The 20,863-nt window shown below is 43.5% G+C and overlaps 3 protein-coding genes across 3 annotated transcripts; 2 read left to right on the top strand and 1 right to left on the bottom strand.

Moving 5' to 3' along the window:
- Positions 1 to 413: 413 nt before the first annotated feature.
- tmprss5 (transmembrane serine protease 5) lies at positions 414 to 6,020 on the top strand (the record flags this gene model as incomplete). The annotated part of the gene is made up of 13 exons (XM_083636709.1): positions 414 to 521; positions 1,751 to 1,898; positions 2,344 to 2,424; positions 3,164 to 3,277; positions 3,640 to 3,781; positions 4,007 to 4,120; positions 4,241 to 4,284; positions 4,398 to 4,560; positions 4,703 to 4,887; positions 4,984 to 5,082; positions 5,208 to 5,350; positions 5,441 to 5,593; positions 6,006 to 6,020. The coding sequence occupies 13 exons, from the start codon at positions 414 to 416 to the stop codon at positions 6,018 to 6,020; spliced, it is 1,509 nt and encodes a 502-aa protein (XP_083492835.1).
- Positions 6,021 to 6,348: 328 nt separating this feature from the next.
- On the top strand, positions 6,349 to 9,758 carry pih1d2 (PIH1 domain containing 2; the record flags this gene model as incomplete). The annotated part of the gene is made up of 5 exons (XM_083636708.1): positions 6,349 to 6,528; positions 6,841 to 6,967; positions 8,328 to 8,564; positions 9,012 to 9,289; positions 9,624 to 9,758. The coding sequence occupies 5 exons, from the start codon at positions 6,349 to 6,351 to the stop codon at positions 9,756 to 9,758; spliced, it is 957 nt and encodes a 318-aa protein (XP_083492834.1).
- A 498-nt stretch (positions 9,759 to 10,256) lies between these two features.
- Positions 10,257 to 20,863, bottom strand: dixdc1a (DIX domain containing 1a). Its single transcript, XM_083637216.1, has 14 exons — positions 20,380 to 20,863; positions 17,063 to 17,220; positions 16,795 to 16,943; positions 15,767 to 15,856; positions 15,460 to 15,513; positions 15,317 to 15,367; positions 14,925 to 15,029; positions 14,516 to 14,569; positions 14,308 to 14,400; positions 13,915 to 14,076; positions 13,665 to 13,731; positions 13,376 to 13,484; positions 12,369 to 12,477; positions 10,257 to 10,861 (listed from the first exon to the last, which is right to left on the bottom strand). The coding sequence occupies exons 1-14, from the start codon at positions 20,400 to 20,402 to the stop codon at positions 10,778 to 10,780; spliced, it is 1,308 nt and encodes a 435-aa protein (XP_083493342.1). The 5' UTR covers positions 20,403 to 20,863; the 3' UTR covers positions 10,257 to 10,777.

The raw sequence follows: 20,863 nt of genomic DNA, 5'->3' as shown, positions 1-20,863 counted from the left end.
CCATCCCTGTGAGTTCAAAATAATCGACCGTTTCAATCACCATTACCAAATAATGCATGTGCTGCTGTATTTCAAATCACCATCCCAACTGTTATTTCTTGGAAAGTCATAATTAAACTGCTTCTCAGAAGCCACCCAATTAGATATATCTATCTTCTAGAGAAACGGCTATTTGAAATGAAGAAAAGCGTATGACTTAAAGGAAGGACTGGACAGAGGGAGAAAGAGAAAGTCTCATCTGTCGGCAGGTGGACAGAACAGAGTTCATTTTGTTCTTGAGTGCCACGTTGAGAGATGATCCCTTTGGATCCCAAACGCCTGGGATTGACATGATATGAGACTTTTCAACAATCCGCAATTATGACCTTTGCTCAGAACCGACAAACTGTCAGGTAATAAAGTTCTTGGGTGAAATGGACAATCTTTTGGCACAGGTAAAGGTGTTCCCTAGCAACCCCCCCTGTCCTATCAGTGTGCGGCCTGGAGGCATCTCTGGAGATGCTCCCCCCTACAAAGACCTGGTTCAGCTTGCCTCCATAGGCCCCATGTCCCCCCTTGGACAAACAACAGCCTCATTCTCTGCACCACTGCTGACCTCATTGTCTCTTTGTGAAGGGAAAATCCAGAGTTGCATTCTGTTAAATGGCAAATGGTCCAGCACCGGCGAGCGGACCAGACCTCTACCTCCAGCACAGGCGGCCTACAGATGACCACTGCAGAGCTGCTGTCTCCTCAAGACTATACACGAGGGAAACATGGTAAGACACCTGACACCAATTTCCATGCTACAATTTCCTCCATCTGTTCGATGTATGCATTACCGACAACCATACCGTTCTCTCATTGTCACCTTCAGTGGCACCATCGAATGTATGGTAACAGATGTTGTTTACACGTTGTTGTTGTTGTTGTTGTTGTTTTTTACAATATACAACATACAGTATTAGCTCCAAAGCTCTATTTCTATTTCAGCAGCGACAACTTTAAGCATCCTTTTGAATCAGAAGTTTTTATATTCATTCAGTTCATGTACATTGTATCACCTAATGCTGTATAGCTGTACTGAATGTGTAATGCACATTGTATCATCTAATGCTGTATAGCTGTACTGAATGTGTCATCATAAATGGCCCGCATGCTTTATCCAACTGCTGCTAATTGTAGAGACCCAAATTACATGTTTAGGTAAGTGCTTACCAATGGTATTAAGACATGGGGACCAGATGGTATTTAGAGGGAATTTTTGTAATTGTCTATATTACACATCTATAGATAGCTTTATTATAATTACTGTATTACTGTACTCCCAGGCAGCATTGCATAGGGAAACAGCTGTTTCACAGAGAGTTAACACATATGCAAACACAGAGGCTTCACAATCCCGTGTGTGGAAAAATGATCACACTTTTAAAATTAGCCTCACGTGACAATGAATCAGCGCACACAAAGCAACACTGACGCGTAAAGGCACTTAGGTGGCTCATTATGCCTCGCACACTTGGGGATATGCGACACATACACCTTGTACACACCTACAGTGCTGACTCCGGGGTCAGTCAACATCCAGGTTTACAATGTTCCTAATTAGATCTGATAAGAGTCTGACGAGTGTGCTGCTGTTCAGGAGGAGCAAGTGGTGAGAGCAAATGATTGTTCTGTTGTTGTTGTTATGGTTGCTTCAACGAGGCAAAGTTGCCAAAACTTTAGTGGAGAAAATGCGATCTAATGCGACCTGCTATAACCATTCCAGAGTCTTGATGGAGACATATTATCAGTGATTGAGAACCCTGCAGCTGCCACTCATCCTTTCCACTCAGAGAAAACGGCAGCGGCGGGCGGGGCCAGGGGAGCCCAGAGCTGCCATGCTTGGATAAGGGGGATTCATTCTACAACCCACGGTAAGCCCCAGTGGTGATGGGTGTCAAAGGGTCAAACCAAAGGCAATATATAGCTTATTTTATTTGTGCACACACCAAGGTGAGCCACACTGTCTGGCTGGGAAAACACATGGCACTGCATGTCCGAAAAAACAAACATAAGGTGACTTTTTTTCATCTGTATTGCATTGATCAGAAGATATGACACTGCTTTTTCATACTTTGTGCACAGTTGCTTGTGAGGCGTATTGCATCCATCTCTGTCTCTTATCTTGCATAATTGTCATTGTGCTCACGTGCTTATAGCATTGTGCATGCATGGACATGGAGTGCGTCTTATTATTTGCCACTCTCTCACTGCTGTGTGCCAGTGTATGTACCCCATGTATCAGCTGACATTTAACATTCTTTTCAGCGCTTATCTGGGATCAGATAGCATTAAATCCAGGCTCTTCTGTTGCCTTAGCTCATAGACTGGTGAGACTGCTGGCAGCGCTGTGTGCAGTCGGCCTCCTGGGGGGCTTAGCTGTGGGTGTCTGGTTTCTAGGTGAGTTATTGTGCTCGTGAAGGAATCACTAAAATGGGCTTGCTTACTGTAACAGTAAGGTAACCGGAAACGGCAAACTAAACTGTACACGAGTGAGAACGACTCTAGGCTACTGTTGTAGGTCAACGCTGCTTTGCAGTGTGTTCAGAGTGCTTTTAAACGTTTACTAAAATATTTTTGGACATCAGCATTTATTTATTAAATTATTTGAATATTTTATCAATAACATCCAGGATTCCTATCTTTCCTGGAGTAAGATTTATTAGAGCCTTTATGAGATCTCTCATACGAGCATAACTGATACTATAGCTTTGTTGATATGGGTTAAAAAAATATATATCCCCCAAATTTTGGTTGATAAAAGGTCCATCATCTTACAGTATTTTCAAGGACCATGCCAATTTGGAACCTGCCAAACATCTTGATTTTTGCTCCAAAGCAACAAACTTGTCTTTCACTTGAGCTATTTTCTTCTGTTACTCTTACCTGAGTAAAATTTGAATGCAGCAGCAGTGCAGCTTCAGTATTCCTCCCAACTCTGCTTGATAGTATTTTGCTACTGTACCAGAGAGGGTTTGTCTGTTCTTTATGCTAAACTCTGTAAAGAGATACCCCGAAAGTTTTGTAACATCAGTTATGTTCAATTTTCTTAAGTAGCGAATGAACACGTTACCGTAAGTCTGCCTGCCTACCTGACTGTGATTGACAGCCAAATTCATTCTAACCTGTCCACATATAGTTAGACTTCTGCTGAGACCTTCCTCCTCCCAGAGTCCAGCAGGGCTGGGGGACACCAAGGAGACGTCCTTCTGCAATGTGACTGAGGACATCTCTGTGTCCGACCCCAGGAAAGGTCTGTGTCACCTTAAGTCTCTGGTGTTCTTCGGAAGCATGTCCTAGTTTCATGGTCATATGAGTAATGAATGACAAAATTCTGTGGTTGCTATGTACTTAATCATGGTCAATGGAGACATGGTTAAAATCTGAAGAGGTTTTAAGTTGAACAGTGGTGAAATTGTTATGCAGTAGCCGTTTCTCCTATGCCTTACTCCTGAGATATGCCCATTGACTGACTGACATCAAAACATCAGACATAATGATCTGTTTGTATTGACTACATTATACCCGTTTTTCCTACTCATTGCCCACCCAAACAAGAGGCTAGTTCATTACTGTTGACTGAGCTTGTCTCTGGAGGGATTTTCAATCAATCAGGTTCAGTGTTTTACAGAATCAGCGCAGAGAACTCTCTCCTGGAGATCCAGCTGGAGAAGCTCTCCACCTGGCTGCCCGTGTGCTACGAGAGGTGGAACTCCTCCCTGGGAACGCTGGTCTGCCGTCAGCTGGGCTATCTGAGGTTGGTCTGTTCTGCTGACGGGATCACGCACCACCTCCCCATAGCTCTCGGCCCTTGTCAATAACTTACAGTTTAATCTTTAGCCTGCGTTGACGAGGTTGATGGCTTGGCTTATTTATGGCGTGTTAATATAGCATGTTTACAAGCTCGCTTCATACCTCATGGGTGTGAATGATCTCACTACTGACTGACTCCCAAACCTATTTCTATACTTTCTCTTCCCAGGCTGACCAAGCATAAAGGAGTCAATCTAACTGATATTGGGCCAAACTATAACGATGGCTTTATACAAATTACCTCAGAACACAAGAACAATCTGGAAAATATGTGGCAATTCAGGTAAGGCAATTTGTCAGAGTACATAATAATAATACATAATGATGAAGTGGAATGTATGGCTAGCAACACATCATGCACACACAACCATGCATCATTAGTAACTAATTTATTTTCATCTAGGGGGAGCTGTATCACAGGGAAGGTTATAGCGTTGAAATGTTTTGGTAAGTTTAACATCACTTTTTGTTTGACTTTGCCCCTAAGCGACTTTAACACCGAGCCCTAGTTCCATAAATAACTCGGGAAAAGCACAACATTAATTTGCCTCTGTGTGTAGAGTGTGGAACACGAGCCAAGTTGCCCAGGATAATAGGGGGAGTAGAGGCCACGTTGGGGAGATGGCCCTGGCAAGTTAGCCTCTACTACAGCAACCGCCACACCTGCGGAGGCTCCATCATCAACAGTCAATGGGTGGTCACAGCCGCCCATTGTGTGCACAAGTAAGGCCTTACCAGCACGAAAGGTCAGAGGGTATAGCCTCCACAAAGAGAGTCATCAGTTCTCAGCAAACGAATCGCATTGCAAACAGAGAAGGACTCTCTCTCACTGGTCTTTGCTTCCTCTTTGTTCCTCAAATGTCAGCTACAGGCTACCTCAGGTGTCCAGCTGGCTGGTCTATGCCGGCATTGTGACGCGCAGCTCGGCTAATATGGCTCAGCACACTGGATACGCTGTGGAGAAGATCATCTACAACAAGAACTACAACCACAGGAGCCACGACAGCGACATAGCCCTAATGAAGCTGCGCACCCCTCTGAATTTCTCAGGTCAGTCTGGTCGCCTCGTTGCCAGCTCTGCATGTAAAGTGCAGTTCCAAACGGTTTTTATACAATAATCAAGATGTTTGCCTTTTGTTCTAGTAGATACCATCAGGCCTGTGTGCTTGCCTCAGTACGACTATGATCTTCCAGGAGGGATGCAGTGCTGGATCTCCGGATGGGGCTACACACAGCCTGACGATGGTACGGCATTCCTGTGAATTAAAACAATTATAGTAATAATAATTTACACCTCAGATGAATTCACACCTCATGATTGTATGGTGACACAATCTGTGACTGCAGATTCATGTGCGATTCCTCCTCAGTTCACATACCTGACACCCTGAAGGAGGCGCCGGTTCCGCTGATAGGCACAAAGAAGTGCAACAGCTCCTGCATGTACAATGGAGAGATCACTGCACGGATGCTTTGTGCTGGATACACTGAGGGAAAAGTGGATGCGTGTCAGGTCAGCTGAATGCACCGTCAGTTCCTGGCAGATACATTTGACAGATTACCTGCTTCTCTGTAATGTCTCATGTCCCTGTTCCCTCTGCAGGGGGACAGCGGGGGTCCTCTGGTGTGCCAGGAGGACAACGTGTGGAGGTTGGTGGGTGTGGTCAGCTGGGGGACAGGTTGTGCAGAGCCCAACCATCCTGGGGTTTACACCAAAGTGGCTGAATTCTTGGGCTGGATCTATGACATGATTGAGGTGAACAGACATGATCCAATCATACAAATGTGTTTACTTGAATGGAAATATTAGAGCTCCCTATAATCATCTCAGGTTGGCAATTTTGAAATTGCGTGATGCCAAATAATAATACCTGAGTGCTATTACATGGACACTTTCTCTTTGCAGAATTACTGAGGCGGGATTGTGAAGGACAAACATAAGCAGAGGATGCTGCTGATATTTCCTATTTGAGACATTTGAAAATCACTGTCATTTTTTTTTACTATGAATGTCTGTTATGTACTGTTTTGACACCACACATACTCCAGAGATTAAAAAGCATTTTTACGTTATATTTGTCATACTGAATATAAATTAAGCCTCCAACAGACTGTGTCCAGTTTTATTATTGACCTGCAGCTCTTTCCTTTCTCCTTTTCCCCGCCAGGTGGCATCTGTGTAACGCTAACCTCACCTAGTTTCCATAGCAACAGGGGAAACAAAGTTAGTTTTGTCAGTAGACTCAGTACCTGACCATGGACACTGACCATTGATACTGAAATATGCTGTGATATTATTCTGGTAGTATCTTTAATATATTTCTTCCTATATAGTTATTAGCTGCGCTTTCAGTTACAACTAAACTGTCGACAAGCTAATAACGCTAGTTCTCTCGAGCTTATACTTTACTTTAAGCTAGCGTTAACTCATACACAACGACTTTCCAGAAGCCAGCTAACTAGGCTAAGCTAACGTTACCGTGTTAAAACGGTCAGTTAACCTACAGTAGGATGTCCTTCACCGGTCCAAAGGATGTTTTGCAGCAGGTCAATCAGTTTTGGTCCATGCTGGATGATCTTTCTCAGAATGACCCTAAAGCCTACCAGACGTTCATTGAAAAACAGATGAAGGAGGGAGTCGAGTTCAGTGCAGCACCCGAGCTTCATTCCTGTTTGCGCACTGAAATACTGGTAGGTAACTTACTTAGCGTTAGCTTATAAGTTAATGTTCTGCAAGCCTAAATTGCATGAGTTTTTTCTGTCTGTATGTCTGTCTCCGGCCTGGCTATCGCCGGCGGAGGCATGCAAATCGTAACTCTCACACTCTCTCTCTCTCAGCCCTCTTCCTCATGCACACCTTACAGTTGCATACAGAATAGGCTAATTTACTTTTATGACAAACACATGCCCCGCATCGGCACAGCTATCACCTGTGTCTGTGCGTGACTTAATTAGTGATGGAGGTTTTGACAGCTTGACTACCTGATCTGTGTCTGTAAACAGGAAACAAAGAAAGGCTTGCTGTACATCAATATATGTGGCTGGAGACGTGTTCCTGCACCTCAGGATCCCAGTGAAGCAACACCTGTGTGTGGAGGACAGCTGGAAACAGGCACAGATGTAGGCGGAGGTAAAATAGACTCCCGAATCATAACTGTGCTATACTGATCCAATACTGATGCAATACTGTATTCTAGTGCAATGACTATCCACAATACTTGATGTGCAGTCTCCTGGCTCATGCTTGATTTCTAGTGTCTATTTCTTTCACCTTTGACTGTAAATTTCCATTCTGCATCATGCAGTTTACTATCTGCAACTTAATTTTTGCACTTTACTACAATAACTATTCACACTGCTGTATATAGTAGGCTACTATTTTGTACATCTCTTACACATTCAGCCCTGGGCGCTGCACTGCGGCTGCTCCTTTGATTTGATTTGATTTGATTTGATTTATTTATTTAGACGGGACAATGCAAAATTAATGAACACAATAACCATGGAACAGATAAAAACATCTGGAACATAATAAAAGTGTAAAAATCGCCGGATTTAGCACAAGGCTAGTTTCCATCCATGTCCCCAAAACATAAAACACAAAAACATAAAAACAGAATATATAAAACAACAAAACATAGGCATCAAAGTGCTTTACACCCGTAAAACAAGTATACATGTGCAAAACAGCAAAACACAAGCAGCAGTAATACACTCAAAAAACACAACAGTATACATTAAAAAGAAGAAAAAAAAATAAAAATAAGAAATTTACCTTTTTACCTGTGGCCACAAGACTGGTGGCTTTTTAGCCAATCCTTCAGTGAACCCTTAAAAGTGGCAAGTGAGGGACTTTCCCTTATGGCGACTGGCAGACTGTTCCACGTTTGGCTGCCTTTAACTGAGAGGACGTTCTGACCAAACGTGGTCAGTCTGCGCTGGACCTTGCAGTCGCCTCTAGTTTCAGACCTGGTGCCAAGTCCACTAGTTCTGTTTCTGTGAATGAATTCATTTATAGGCGGGGGAGCTAATCCATGAAGGCATTTGTAGAAAAAACACGCACTAAGACCTTGATATTCTCAAAGGTCAAAAAGCGGTTCTAGGAAGGTTCCTAGTAGAGGATGGGCCAAATGCAGAGGATGAATTTACCCATGGGGATAAATAAAGGATAACTTAACTTAACTTACTTGATAAATATTGTAGAATAATGCACATGTTTATTTGTTTATTTTTACCAAATTTTATTTTATTTTAAATCTTATTCTATTTTTACTGCCTTAGTCTATTCTTCTTAAATTTCCCTATGCCTATAGTTCCCTACCAGAATGTGAGCAACTGCAGCATTGCATATTTCCCCCTCCGGGACAAATAAAGGATTTCTGATTCTGAATTGGAAGCTTTCAATTGTCTTGTCCCCCCCCCCCCCCCCCCCCCCCCTTCATTTTGCACAGGGACACTGATATCTTGTCCCTATGTTTTTATATGTATAGACTCGTACACCGTGTTGGATGTGGCAGTAAGCCCTGCAGTGCTACAGGAATGTAAGGGCAGGAGGGAGATGGAGCAGCTTTACCTGCTGGCCCTTAGCTTTATTCAGCAGCAGCATGGGCTGAGGTTATCTCATCAGTACACCCTCATCAGCTGCAGCCCCACCGGTGGCCTGGATGACTTGTACCGACGCCTTCAGTTTCACCAGCAGCCCCACAGCGACAAACAGCCTGATACAGGTAGAGCCCTATCGCCCCCCTGATAAGCCTCTGTACAGGCTGTGATTTTGTTATTTTAATTTGATGCAGACACTTTATCACCTTTCACATTGTACCTCAACTAGTTTGTAGTTGCAGCTGAAAGGACATTTGTTTCAATAGATTCAATAGAGAGATTTGTTCACGATATGCATCAACTGTAAAAGTGGGAGTATTTGTTGTGTTCTTTTATCTTTCCATTTCACTTGATTTGATCTGCGCTGGTTTACTTTTTAAGTCTTTTATCTTGTGGATCTCTTGCCTGTTGTTGTTTTGCACTTCTTTATTGAGTTTTTTGTACCCTTACTGTATTTTCTTATGACTCTGTAAAGCACTTTAAATTGCCTCTGTGTAATGAAATGTGCTATATAGCCTACAAATAAAGCTGCCTTGCCTTGCCTGTTACAACCTGCGCTCTCCTTTTTACAGTCACTCAGACCCCAGTGGAACTCCTACAGCAGATCTCCTCTCTTCGTCTGGAGGAAAGTGAAGAAGAGCCGGCAGGCCAACTCATCTCAGGGCCTGCGGGGCACAGAAAGAAGAATTTGATCCAGGTCATTTCCAGCTCAATCACAGCGCAGCCACAGCAGCCAGAGTACCAACTCCAAGTGAACAGGGATGCTGCAGGCATCCCTTGCAGCGTGCAGCTGACAGTGCAACTGCCAAAGCTTTGCTCCATGTCAGAGTGTCAGCTTAGCATCTCCAAGGTCAGTGGTCGCCCCTTTGATTTACTAGACCCTTTTCACAGCAGCCATTTTGAGGTCTCAAAGCAGGGCAAACACAGGTGGAACCAATAACACTAATGGTGGTTCCATTGTATGTTCCAGTGCCAGGGCCCTCATTAACGTTATTGGTTACACCTGTGTTTACCCTGCTTTGACACTCAGAATGGCTGCTGTGAAAAGGATCTATTGTTGGGAGTAATTTTAGAACCCAGGGTGTGCGTCAGGATGTACTTATTTCTCATAACAAGGTTACATAGTGAGCCTGTTTCTAATGCTGGGAGTCTTACAATGTGCTGAATGTACTGTTTCTCTGCAGGATGATGTCTTGTTAGAAGTGGAGGATGTGTACCATCTCCTTTTGCAGCTCCCGGAAACAGTAAATGAGGAGACTGCTTCTGCCACCTTCAACAAGAAGAAACGGAGCCTCACTTTGAGAGTGGCTGTTCAGTGACACATCAAATGATGGTGTGGAAAAAGCATCCCATCTGAAAGTGCTTTCCTGAGTGGAGCAACACACCTGGACACCCAGGAGGTGATTAGTCCTCCCGCTGGCAAGACTGATGAAACTGAGGGGCTAGGAGTCAATTCTGTTACTGACGGTACCTGAAGGTAAATGGACCAAGAGGGGCTGAATTGATGCAATGCAATCTGAATTGCCTTTTACAGTAAACACACTTTATATCAATGGAGCGAGGGACACAGGCTGTGCCCCTGAACCTGGCAAACAAACCGCTTCCCTGTTAAACTAGGCTTTTCCAAAAAACAATGCTTTACTAAATCGATTAGCTCCAACAAATTTAATTTTTAACCAAAAAAATAATGGGCTGCAATGGAACATTTGTGGGTTTTGCTTATGGGTGTACATGTATGAGCGGAGGTATAATGACAAGGAGCCGGTGTACTGTATGCTGTGGAAATAATTGACAAAAAATATTCATGCAATAATTAATGTTTATTAAAACATCAGAATTTAGGCAGAACAACAATATCACAATTTGGCAATGTAGAACTTGTGAAAAATGTGTCGGTAATACTTTATTTTAAGGTTCACATACTAAGCACTAATCATAACGGCACAGCTTATAAGGTGTTAGTAACGTAGATACTTGGTTTTTAGACAGATTATGTTTATACTCTCACATTACTGACCATTCATTGGTAGTTCTCCCACAGCAAGCTCGTTATTTAGCTTTAATGTAGTTACATGCACACCTATAAGCTGCAAACGAAAAGTGTCTAATATGTGCTCGCTCAAATAAAGTGATACCAAAAATGTCAAGTCAAATTCTTCATATGAAACATTCACTTTGAAAAGGTGGTTTTGTACTGAAACTGTGTTAGATCCATTGGTCCCGGTTTATTGTGTGCAACTATACTCTCTACTATGGAATCACAATATTTTTCAACGGTGTCCTCGACCTCGTCCAGTGGCAGCTGAGGTTTGTAGTGGTGATCTGTGGTTTTGGAGCTCTACCTCCTCTCTCCATGGTCCTCCTCCACCCAGGCTACGATCTTCCCTTCCCAGCCAGGCACGACCGCTCCGTCCTTGAACACCTGGAGAGCCAGAACAGAGCCTTTCAACCTTTGCAGATCGGAGAAAGACATATTTATACCACAAGTAACTAATTACATTACATTTGATTTACGCATAATTGAATAGATTTTCTGTTATAACAGTCTGTTCCAATGCGACTTGAGTGTTTGTAAGTAATCAACACCTCTTTGCACCACCTGTCAAACCTTTGTACCATGTCAGGTTATTCAGTGAAAAACCTGGAAATATATACAAGATCTTTTTATATCATTTGGCTGTTAACCTATGATCATTACACTTGGTGGTGCATATACAGTACTGTATGTGCAAGAGTACTTTAAGCATACATGTCAAGCCATAAGAAAGGTTAATTTAGTCTATTCTTAGATTTCAGTCACACAACTGTTGCGGCACCATCTTGAGGACCAGTTTGAAACAAGATTCCCTGTGCAATTGGAAATAGAGTGGAACACTAGTGTCAAACAAATGTTAATATCTCAAAAACTACATTTTACATTGTGAGTGAGAGCAAAAGTAACTTAGATGAAGGGTTTGGTGTATAATATGTATGTATTGTTAATGTTGTGTGTGAACTGTCAGTTTTAAAATGTGTGAATTTTGGAAAAAGTGCAACCTGTAAAGTGAATTATCTCCACAGGAAAAGCATAAAACTTAACTGTGATTTATCAAAAAGTACAAAAGATACCAAAAAGCTGAATAAGAGTAGCCTAATAAAGTAGGCTATTAAAAGTGTTAAAAGTGTTGTGTGAACTGTTTAAAGTTTGAATGGAGTTTTTAGTACAAAGTATGACAGAGTAGTTAAGAGTTCAAAAGAGGGCATGGTTTGAACAGTCCTTCCATAGAGTCAGCAGGTACTAAGAAGGTGTGTGCTGTGTTTGGTCCTCAATATGGCCGCCACAATAAAAACGTTCCGTGACTGAAACCCATGAATATATGAAATGTGACTGCGATTTGTCAATGTGGCTTTGGCCTATCAGACAGTTCCCCAATTTCCTATGAGATTCTAGACTAAAGTGTCAGTTAATCATTCCTTTCTTGTTAATTTGTCTCAATTAATTGGTGTTTGTGTGTGTGACGTGTTTTTATTTATTTAGGTATAGCAAGTGTTCCAAATGAGCAAAACACTGAACCACTAACTGCTCCTGACGAGGTGGTTAGCACCTGCTGCTGGTGCTGGTGTGTGAATGTGAGGTATTCAGTGTAAACGCTTTGAGTAGTTGACTGACTAGAAAAGCACTCTACGGTATAAATACAGTCCATTTACCATTTATGTCAATGTGTCAGTATGCATGTAGGTATGTAATTAGGTGATCATTTGTGTACATTTGGACTTGCATACATGTACGGTATGTACAGTATGTATGTATTTAACGATGCAACATTTCATGTGCTCTCAGCCGGCCCACAATGTCCATGTATAACGGCATCGTCTAGTTGGCATTGGTCTTTCCCGGGTGAAGCTGAGTTGACAGGAAGTGGGGTCTATAATTTGACTGCCACGCCTACCTCCTCTTTCACTGTGCCAAACTCTGGGTCCAGGGCCTTGAAGTGGTATCTGAAACTGCCTTGCCTGTCCACAGCAGCCTTGAAGTCTCGCAGTGTTACCTCGCCCAACCTATAAGTATACACTGTCAGTCACATGGGAGCTGGTCTGCACAGTCACGCACGCACGCGCACGCGCACGCACACGCACACACACACACACACACACACACACACACACACACACACACACACACACACACACACACACACACACACACACAAGCAACACCACCACCAACCACACTTACTTCTCCATCCCAAATACACATTTAACCAGTATCTATACAGTATATAGTTCTGATCATGTGCCTATAAAGCACAACCACTGGGAGGTATTGCTTGCCTCAAGCTATTGTAGGCTCTTGTATTTGATTTTATTATTTTATATTCTACTTCTTAAGAAGTATGTTTGTGGTTTATTCTTTTACAACGAATGCAATATTTTCTCATTGGGTACGTGCATATTGCATCCTCCCTCTGCGTATGTGATGCTGATTTGAGTGAGACTATTATTAATTTACTTTTGCTCACTTTTATATTGTCGAAAATGTCTATCTTTTTATTGAATAGAGTTGTACAAATTGTGCAATAGGGCTTGTGCAATTATCACGTCTTGCAGTGCATTTATCACAGTGATTTTAGTGTAATACTGCAGTGTCTGATGATCATGTTTGCACTTAGTCTCTGTGTAACTCTGTTTGTTTGGTTGTTTGCAGTTGTTTTAATGTTGGGATGTGGCTGTGAGCACTTTTTGTCCAAGACAAATTTCCCCTAGGGGACAATAAAGTTGATCTCATCATCTCATCTCATCATCATCACTGAAAAACATACAGATCCAAGCAACAATTTGTCTTAAACGCACGCATGTTACATTGTAACACTGTAATGCAAATGCAACATACATGTATAGCGATGTATACATTGTAACACTAATGCAAATGCAATATATATAGTGATGTATTTTGCACCTTTTCGGGATGTTAATCAGGAACGGTGTGAGTGAGCGATCAGTGAAGTAGAGCACTTTAGTGGAGACGGCGGCGTCTAACCCCGGGCTGCTGTGAGAGTGTGCCATCTCTGCAAATAAATACAAAACACGCAAACACAAGTTATTCACATCCAGAGGCTAGAATGACTCTAGCCTAGAAGCCAATAATGCTTCCACAACTTTCCGCAATTATTTAACAATGACAATTAGCAATGTTGCCATCAGAGGAAGACAAATACTAAACAAAACATGGATTTGGTTTGTCTCACTTGAGCTTGGAGGCCAGGAGTCCCGGTCTGTTGGATTGGCTCTGCGCCCCGGTGATTTGAATTCCTCCTAGGAGAAGCAGCAATTACTCATCATAATCAGTCAAATGTCATTCATTGTTTTATTCATCAACCAGCAGGTGCCCGATGTGATACCGTGTGTGGATGTGCATAGCTGTGTGTGTGTGTGTGTGTGTGTGTGTGTGTGTGTGTGTGTGTGTGTGTGCGTGTGCGTGAGAGAGAGAGTGTGTACCCCTCGGTCCGGCCTGCGCTGGGTGTCCACAGTGTGTAAGCGGTCCATGAGACTGCCCACGCCTTGCTCCAGAGTGTCCAGAGTGTGATGCTGGGGGTCGTGACCCGAGAAGCTGTCCCTCAAACTACGCAGGGCTTCCCTCACCAGCTGTAGCTCTTCTCCCTGATAAGAATAAATAAATAAATAAATAAATGCACCGGTGTATTGTGTTGAAATGCTGAAGGAGCGGTTGAAGCCACTGAGTTACTATAATTGCTGCTTTCATTTCTAAATGACTGTCAAATGGAAAACATATCATGTACAATGTACAGATTACTAGGTCTTTTGAAACGCAAAGGAATGGTAGCATGCTTGAAATTGATTTGCGCTATATTTCTTGATCCCTATCCATACCCGTCCAAGGCTGACTTCATGTACTTTGTGCTGAGTGTCATCTCGCTTTTGTTGCTGTTGCTGCAGTAGTCTCTCCTTCTTCCCGAGTTGCTGCTATGTGATGTGAAGGATGAATAGAGTCAATTAAAACTGATTGTATATCCAGTACATATAGCCTACATGTGCATGTAATGCATTCATAAAATATAAGGGCAAAAACAGAGATTACCTCATATTCACTGAGTAATTTGTTCCGGTCACTCAACTTGCGTTTGAGCTCTACCTGAAAGCATAAATAGATCCACTCGATACTGTATATGAGCTGTATCCCTTCCACATAGAAACAATACAGTATATGAGCTGTATCCCTTCCACATAGAAACAATACAGTATATGAGCTGTATCCCTTCCACATAGAAACAATACTGTATATGAGCTGTATCCCTTCCACATAGAAACAATACAGTATATGAGCTGTATCCCTTCCACATAGAAACAATACAGTATATGAGCTGTATCCCTTCCACATAGAAACGATACAGTATTATGAGCTGTATCCCTTCCACATAGAAACAGGAGCCACAGGTCATGCAGGTGGAATATTTATTGTGTGAAAAGGAAATCATCACTTGTCTCACGTTTTCCCCCTCCAGCTGGTCTCTGGACATGCTGCACCTCAGTAGCTCCTGCTTGAGCTGCAGCACAGCATCCTCCTGCACGGCCATGCGCTGCTGCAGAGCCTCCTGGTGAGCGAGAGGGCCAGATCAAAGAAAGCTCCAGAGAAAGACCTGCATACAGATCCACCCAACCTGTCTGCCTCACTGATAGCACCCACCACCCATCTGTACGTGTGATTTATCTCAATCACACCAAATGCGAGCAAAAAACAATCCATTGTGTATTAGAGAAATTGTAGAACCATCGGTCATGGGGATGGTGCAAGAGTGGAATATCTTAAAGTGATATGCTTTAACTCGTACACGACGAAAAGACCGAGCTGAAGTAAGAGGGTTAGGTTGGCGGGGTTTACCTTGATGGCCTGAATGTGGCGCGCCTCCTGCTTGTGTCTCAGTAGCTCCCTCTACGGACCAGACAAACGAGCACAGACTTTAGAGAAGGGAGGGGCACCCTTTGCTCATCTATATTAAACGTAATCACATTTACCTACTGTACCTTGAGATCAAGAGCCTCCTCCATGCTTTGGTCCAGACGACTGCGGATTAGAACCTTCAAAGGGAGAGGGGATGAGCAAGATAATTAGAGAATGGAAAAATGTCAGAGCTTACGAGGAGGCCTGCATGACGGCGGGCTTATAAGCAGATGAGAAAGATCCCTCGGTGTTCTCTGGAGCCGCTCTCGAGTGTAGCCGCGGCGAAAACATCGTCGCGACAGACGGCATGACGCCGCCACTTCACACAAGAGCGGCGAGCGAGCGAGGGCTGTTTTCATGGAGTGAGCAGAGAGAGAGAGAGCACCGTACCAGCTGCTGCTCGGCATTAGCCCGGCTATCTCCGAAGCTCACAGAGCCATCCTGGTCCTCCTCAGGAAGTGAGCCGTGCAGCAGCAACGCCTGAGGGGAAATACACACGTACACACGCACGCACGCACGCACGCACGCACGCACGCACGCACACACACACACACACACACACACACACACACACACACACACACACACAGCCTGTAAACAGACACTCATGATTGAATATACAAAGCTCAAAAGCCTGTAGGAGTACAGACACATATTCAGAGTCACTCACAACAAAAACACTCAGAATTAAGGCAAGATAAAGCAGGTGAATAGGGTAAAAAGGCAGTTTTCTCGTTCTCATACTCCACTTCAGTAGCACTTACAAACACCAAACTTTCCAGTTTTATTCCTAACTAAAATTTATATTCTAATGGTTTTTACTGAGGGGTGTGTTCATATATCATTCATAGCCTGATTTATATAACATTTTATTGCTAGAAACATGGCGAGAATGTATTATTTTGTCGTTTCTTTTTTTAATGACTGGTTACAGTATTTTCTGATTTATGGGGTGATAAAAAAAAAGAGATATCCAAAATTCCCTCTGTAAAAACCTTTGGCTCGACGTCAACAAAATGAAACAAGAATCTTGAACCTTCATCCACTGTTCAGATTTATGTTCTTGAAATGTGTGCAATGTCAAATGTATACTGTTTAGTACCCAGGAGCCAGGAAAGAGTATTTGAATGGAAGCAGCATTTAACACACCTTTATCCTAAAGTATTGGCTGTAGTTACAGTTTGGCTGTTGATTTGAGGGAGCTGCACCACTGAAACAACGTTTACATTGGTCAAGCTTTATATTGATTTGACCTCTGAAAGATAGAAAGTCAGGTATTAGATACATTTTTTAAGAGATAAATCCCTCCTCTAGTTGAGCTATTACCTGCCTCAGATACAGATCCATCTGTAGAAGCCTTCTTTGGATGTGTTAGGTGTGCACTGTACTTCTGAGTGTGTGCTCAGCTGTCAAGTTACCTGGAGGCGGAACACCATCCTCCTGGCTTCCTGCATCTCCTTCTCCAGCTGCTCCTGGTGGACGTCCAGCTGCTCCTCCCACGATCTCTCCTCCTCTGGCCCATCGTGATGCCCCATCGTGGGGCACAAGCCACACAGAGAGACCTCCTCTGAGAGGGGGGACAACAGAGAGAGATGGAGAGAGGGAGAGTAGCCATGAGAGCCTTTTCTTTGTATGTGGGATAAATCGCATGACATCTTGCTACACAGGAGTCGATGTGCGGCTAACCTGCAACAGATTTCTTCTCTGTCAGCTCTGATTTGTCATCCCGAGCTTCCCCCTGGTGGTCCGCAGACTGATGGTGGACTATTGGCTCTTTGGTGTCCGTGGACTGGCTGATAACATATTCTTCTTTGGGGGAGTGAGCCGGGCTGGCTGAGCTGAGACTGGAACAGATGGCGGGCAAAGACAGGAATGAGTGCGTTTGCGTTTCTTGTGCCAAATAAATAGCAATAAATAATCCTAGTTGAGGAAGCTCAACATAAATTCTCCCCCAAGTACACAGACTGTATCATTCTCATCTGGACTAAACATTTCAAATTAATTCCTAAACTTTAACCATGGTTAGCATAGACAGTTTTCCCACAGTGAAACGATAATTGACTATCTGAAAGTACATTACTTAAGCAAGAATAAAATCTTACTATAAGGCAATCACATAAAATGATTTAAACTTGATGGGAAACCAGCCGTCAGGGCAGGAATTTATGCAAGTCTGTCATTTTTCAGGCCGGAAATTCTTTACATAGTTTGCTTCCCCTCGGGCCGTAATTTCAAAACAGAACGTTTTCATCGTCGTTTCTGAATGGCTGTGTTCCTTCCTGCTCCTGCTTAGTCTGTGTTTTGTGATCTGAGTGCATTTCCAGCACCCGGAGGTTCAGGCCGCTTCTCATGTTCACTGTGCTGTGTTCTTAGAAACGGGATACAGCTATTTGTGACCCGTGACCTATGGAGTTATACATGCTCCCCCAGCAGGGGCAATCCTCTCTCTTCTCTGTGTCTGTGGGAAAACAACCCAGCTTCTGCGGAGTCAGAAGGTCTGACCTAAACTCAGACCTAAAGCATCACAAGTCATCACTCTGCTCCTCGGGCAACCAAGCTGCAAAGGAGAAGAAACAAAACTGTGCAACTCGAGGCTAAAAACAGTCTTGAGGAACCAAGGAACGTAGGCTACAGAGCTTTGAATCCACCCACTCCACCGAGCTGACTGCTTCTGAAGGAAATGGACTCTTAACGAGTTGTCATATGATGACATCAGGATTGAAGGAATGCCCTGTTGTGGTTAAAAATGCAGCATGGTTTAGATTATAGCTGATGAGATTGTCTGCTTATTTAACAGCATTACTCAATGCAAGTTAAATCGCAACAGTAAGACTGTAAACGGTAACACGCGTATTATCTGTCACTTTTGAGTTCACACTGCCACTATATGGAATTAAGTAGTTTTGTTTTGCACATATAACTTATAATGATGTGAGTCTAGTCACTGATGCCCTGTCTGTCAGCTGCAAAGTAGGGGACCAGTTAATTGGAAATGGTGTGAACAGAACACAGAAGTACCATCATGGTTGCTTGAATTAAAAACTTTAAATAAGGATAGTTTAATAATGAAACGATCTCTGTTAAAGATGGTACATTCACAAGACCTTCTTATCATTAGTTGCTGTGATTTTCCCTCCAAAAGGGAAGCAGCTCCAAAGCAGCTCCTTCAGGCTAATCTTGCATTGCAGATGATGACATCTACAAGATACCCTCTATATGTCTGAGGGTTGAGTTCAATAAACTCATTTATTTTAGATGCTCCCTGCTGATCTGTTGCACCACCAAAGGCAACATACAAATAGAACTATATGAGATTTGCAAGAGATGAGTAGATAAGCTCATTGCAACAGATGAATGTATTTTATTTTTTAATGTGGACAATGGACATTACATTTTTCACTTTATATGAAAAATATATGTTATACAGTAGGCTTTTATTTATATCATTTTAAAGCGTTACTTCCTTGTCTGGTACAAACCAAAAGTAGCTAAAAATGTTAGCATTTTAAAATGTGCCTGCCTTAATGGCTTCAGCATCTGGATGTCCTCTCATCATCTCAAACTTAACCCAGACAAAACTGAACTTCTCTTCTTCCCCGGCAAAGACCCCCCCTATCCGATCTTTCCATATCCATTGACAATACCACCGTTCTTCCCTCTCAAACAGCCAAAAATCTTGGTGTAACTCTTGACAACCAACTCTCCTTTTCCGCTCACATTACAGATTCTCCCTCTACAACATCCGTAAAATCCGCCCATTTTTAACCAGAGAAGCAACACAAGTTTTAGTCCAGGCCCTGGTTTTATCACGTCTCGATTATTGTAACGTTCTTTTAGCCGGTCTCCCCTCCTCTGCCATCCAACCCCTTCAATTCATCCAGAATTCTGCAGCCCGCCTCATTTTTAACCAAACTAAATTCTCCCATGTCACCCCCCTCCTCCAAGACCTCCACTGGCTCCCCATCCTGTCACGCATCAAATTCAAGACCCTGGTCCTTGCCTACAGAGCTGTCCACTCAACATCCCCCCAATACCTTCAACCCATGGTCAAGTTCCAAACCTCTCACCGCTCCCTCCGCCCCTCCACTAGCGTAGGCCTTCTCGCCCCCCCCCCTTGCTTCGCGGGCTCAAGGGTCGCTCAAAATACAGACTTTTTTCCTACCTCGCCCCCAAATGGTGGAATGAGCTCCCCCCCATGGGCAGGAGGGCAGAGTCACTCCCTATTTTCCGCAATAGGCTAAAAACACATCTTTTTTCTCTCCACTTTACTCCCCCCTAAACCCTACCTTCTTCCTTCCTTATTGCTCCTCATGGACTTGATTAACCTTGTTTTTATTTATTATCCCTTTCACTATTGCTGGCATCAATGTTGACCTTGGTTGTATTACTATCTTTATTATTATTATTGCTGACTACAATGTCTGTTTACCTGATTCTATGTTTATTCCTCTGTACGTCGCTTTGGAGAAAAGCGTCTGCTAAATGAAATAAAGTAAAGTAAAGTAAAAGTAAAATGATTCACTCTCCAAAAGCAAGCATTACATGACTCTAGGAACATCAATTTCACATGACAAATAAACATGTCATGATGTGATTTTCTAATTGAGTTTAGAATGTCTGCTCTTCATCAAGATCACTGAACAGATGATGTGTGGACTGGAGTTAGATGGCGGTTGCTAGGCAGCAGGCTCTGGGCTCACACTGGCACACCAACTGGTACAGGGACACACCCACACCGTCACCTGCTGTCCACAGCCGAACAAAAGACTCTGCACAACTAGGACACAAAATACCTGCTTTTTATGCTCATTATCTTTCTAACAGCGAGCTGGTCAAGACTGGACATGTTTAGCAAGATGCAATAGTCGCCTGCCTGCTACTACAGGCCTATTGTTATTGCTAGGAGGCATGCATTGTAGGTGTAAACAACAGCCTCCTGAGTTCAACCAGAGTGACACGGGTGTTCAAATAATACAGAGAATATGTTGAAAACGGCCTCTTACCATTTCATCTGTTTGGCTCCCATGCTGGTGGTCCCACTCTTAACCTCCCATACAGCCTGTGGTGCCCTGCATGATCTGGGTGCTGCCCTGCTCCTCAGTCAGGACCATAGCCCAGAGAGAGAGCCAGAGGCAGCGGGCAGGGCAGCAGCCCCCGAGGACAGCGAGCCGCAGGAGTCTCCACGCCGCACGCTGTGTTCAGTCTGCAACGAGACGAGAGCACGTTCTTCAGATCCTCTCCGGCAGCATCGCCCCCTCAAACACAACGCTCCAAAAATCCTAATCAACAGCCCCGAACCCTTCCCTAAATCACTGCAGAGCTCAATCCTAGCCTGTGGTAGCAGAGAGAGAGAGAGAGAGAGACACACACACACAGAGAGAGAGGATTGGTGCTCAGCAGTCAGCAACACCAGCGTCTGGATTCTGCCTGGTTTCTCATTGCACTCGCCTTGTGGGTGAGCTCACGAGCTCCCATTCACCAACACAA

The sequence above is a fragment of the Poromitra crassiceps genome (assembly GCF_964638095.1).
Source record: "Poromitra crassiceps genome assembly, chromosome: 5".
NCBI classification, from domain to species: domain Eukaryota; kingdom Metazoa; phylum Chordata; class Actinopteri; order Beryciformes; family Melamphaidae; genus Poromitra; species Poromitra crassiceps.
The sequence above is the reverse complement of the archived record's forward strand: the minus strand, read 5'-3'. Positions and strand labels throughout refer to the sequence as shown.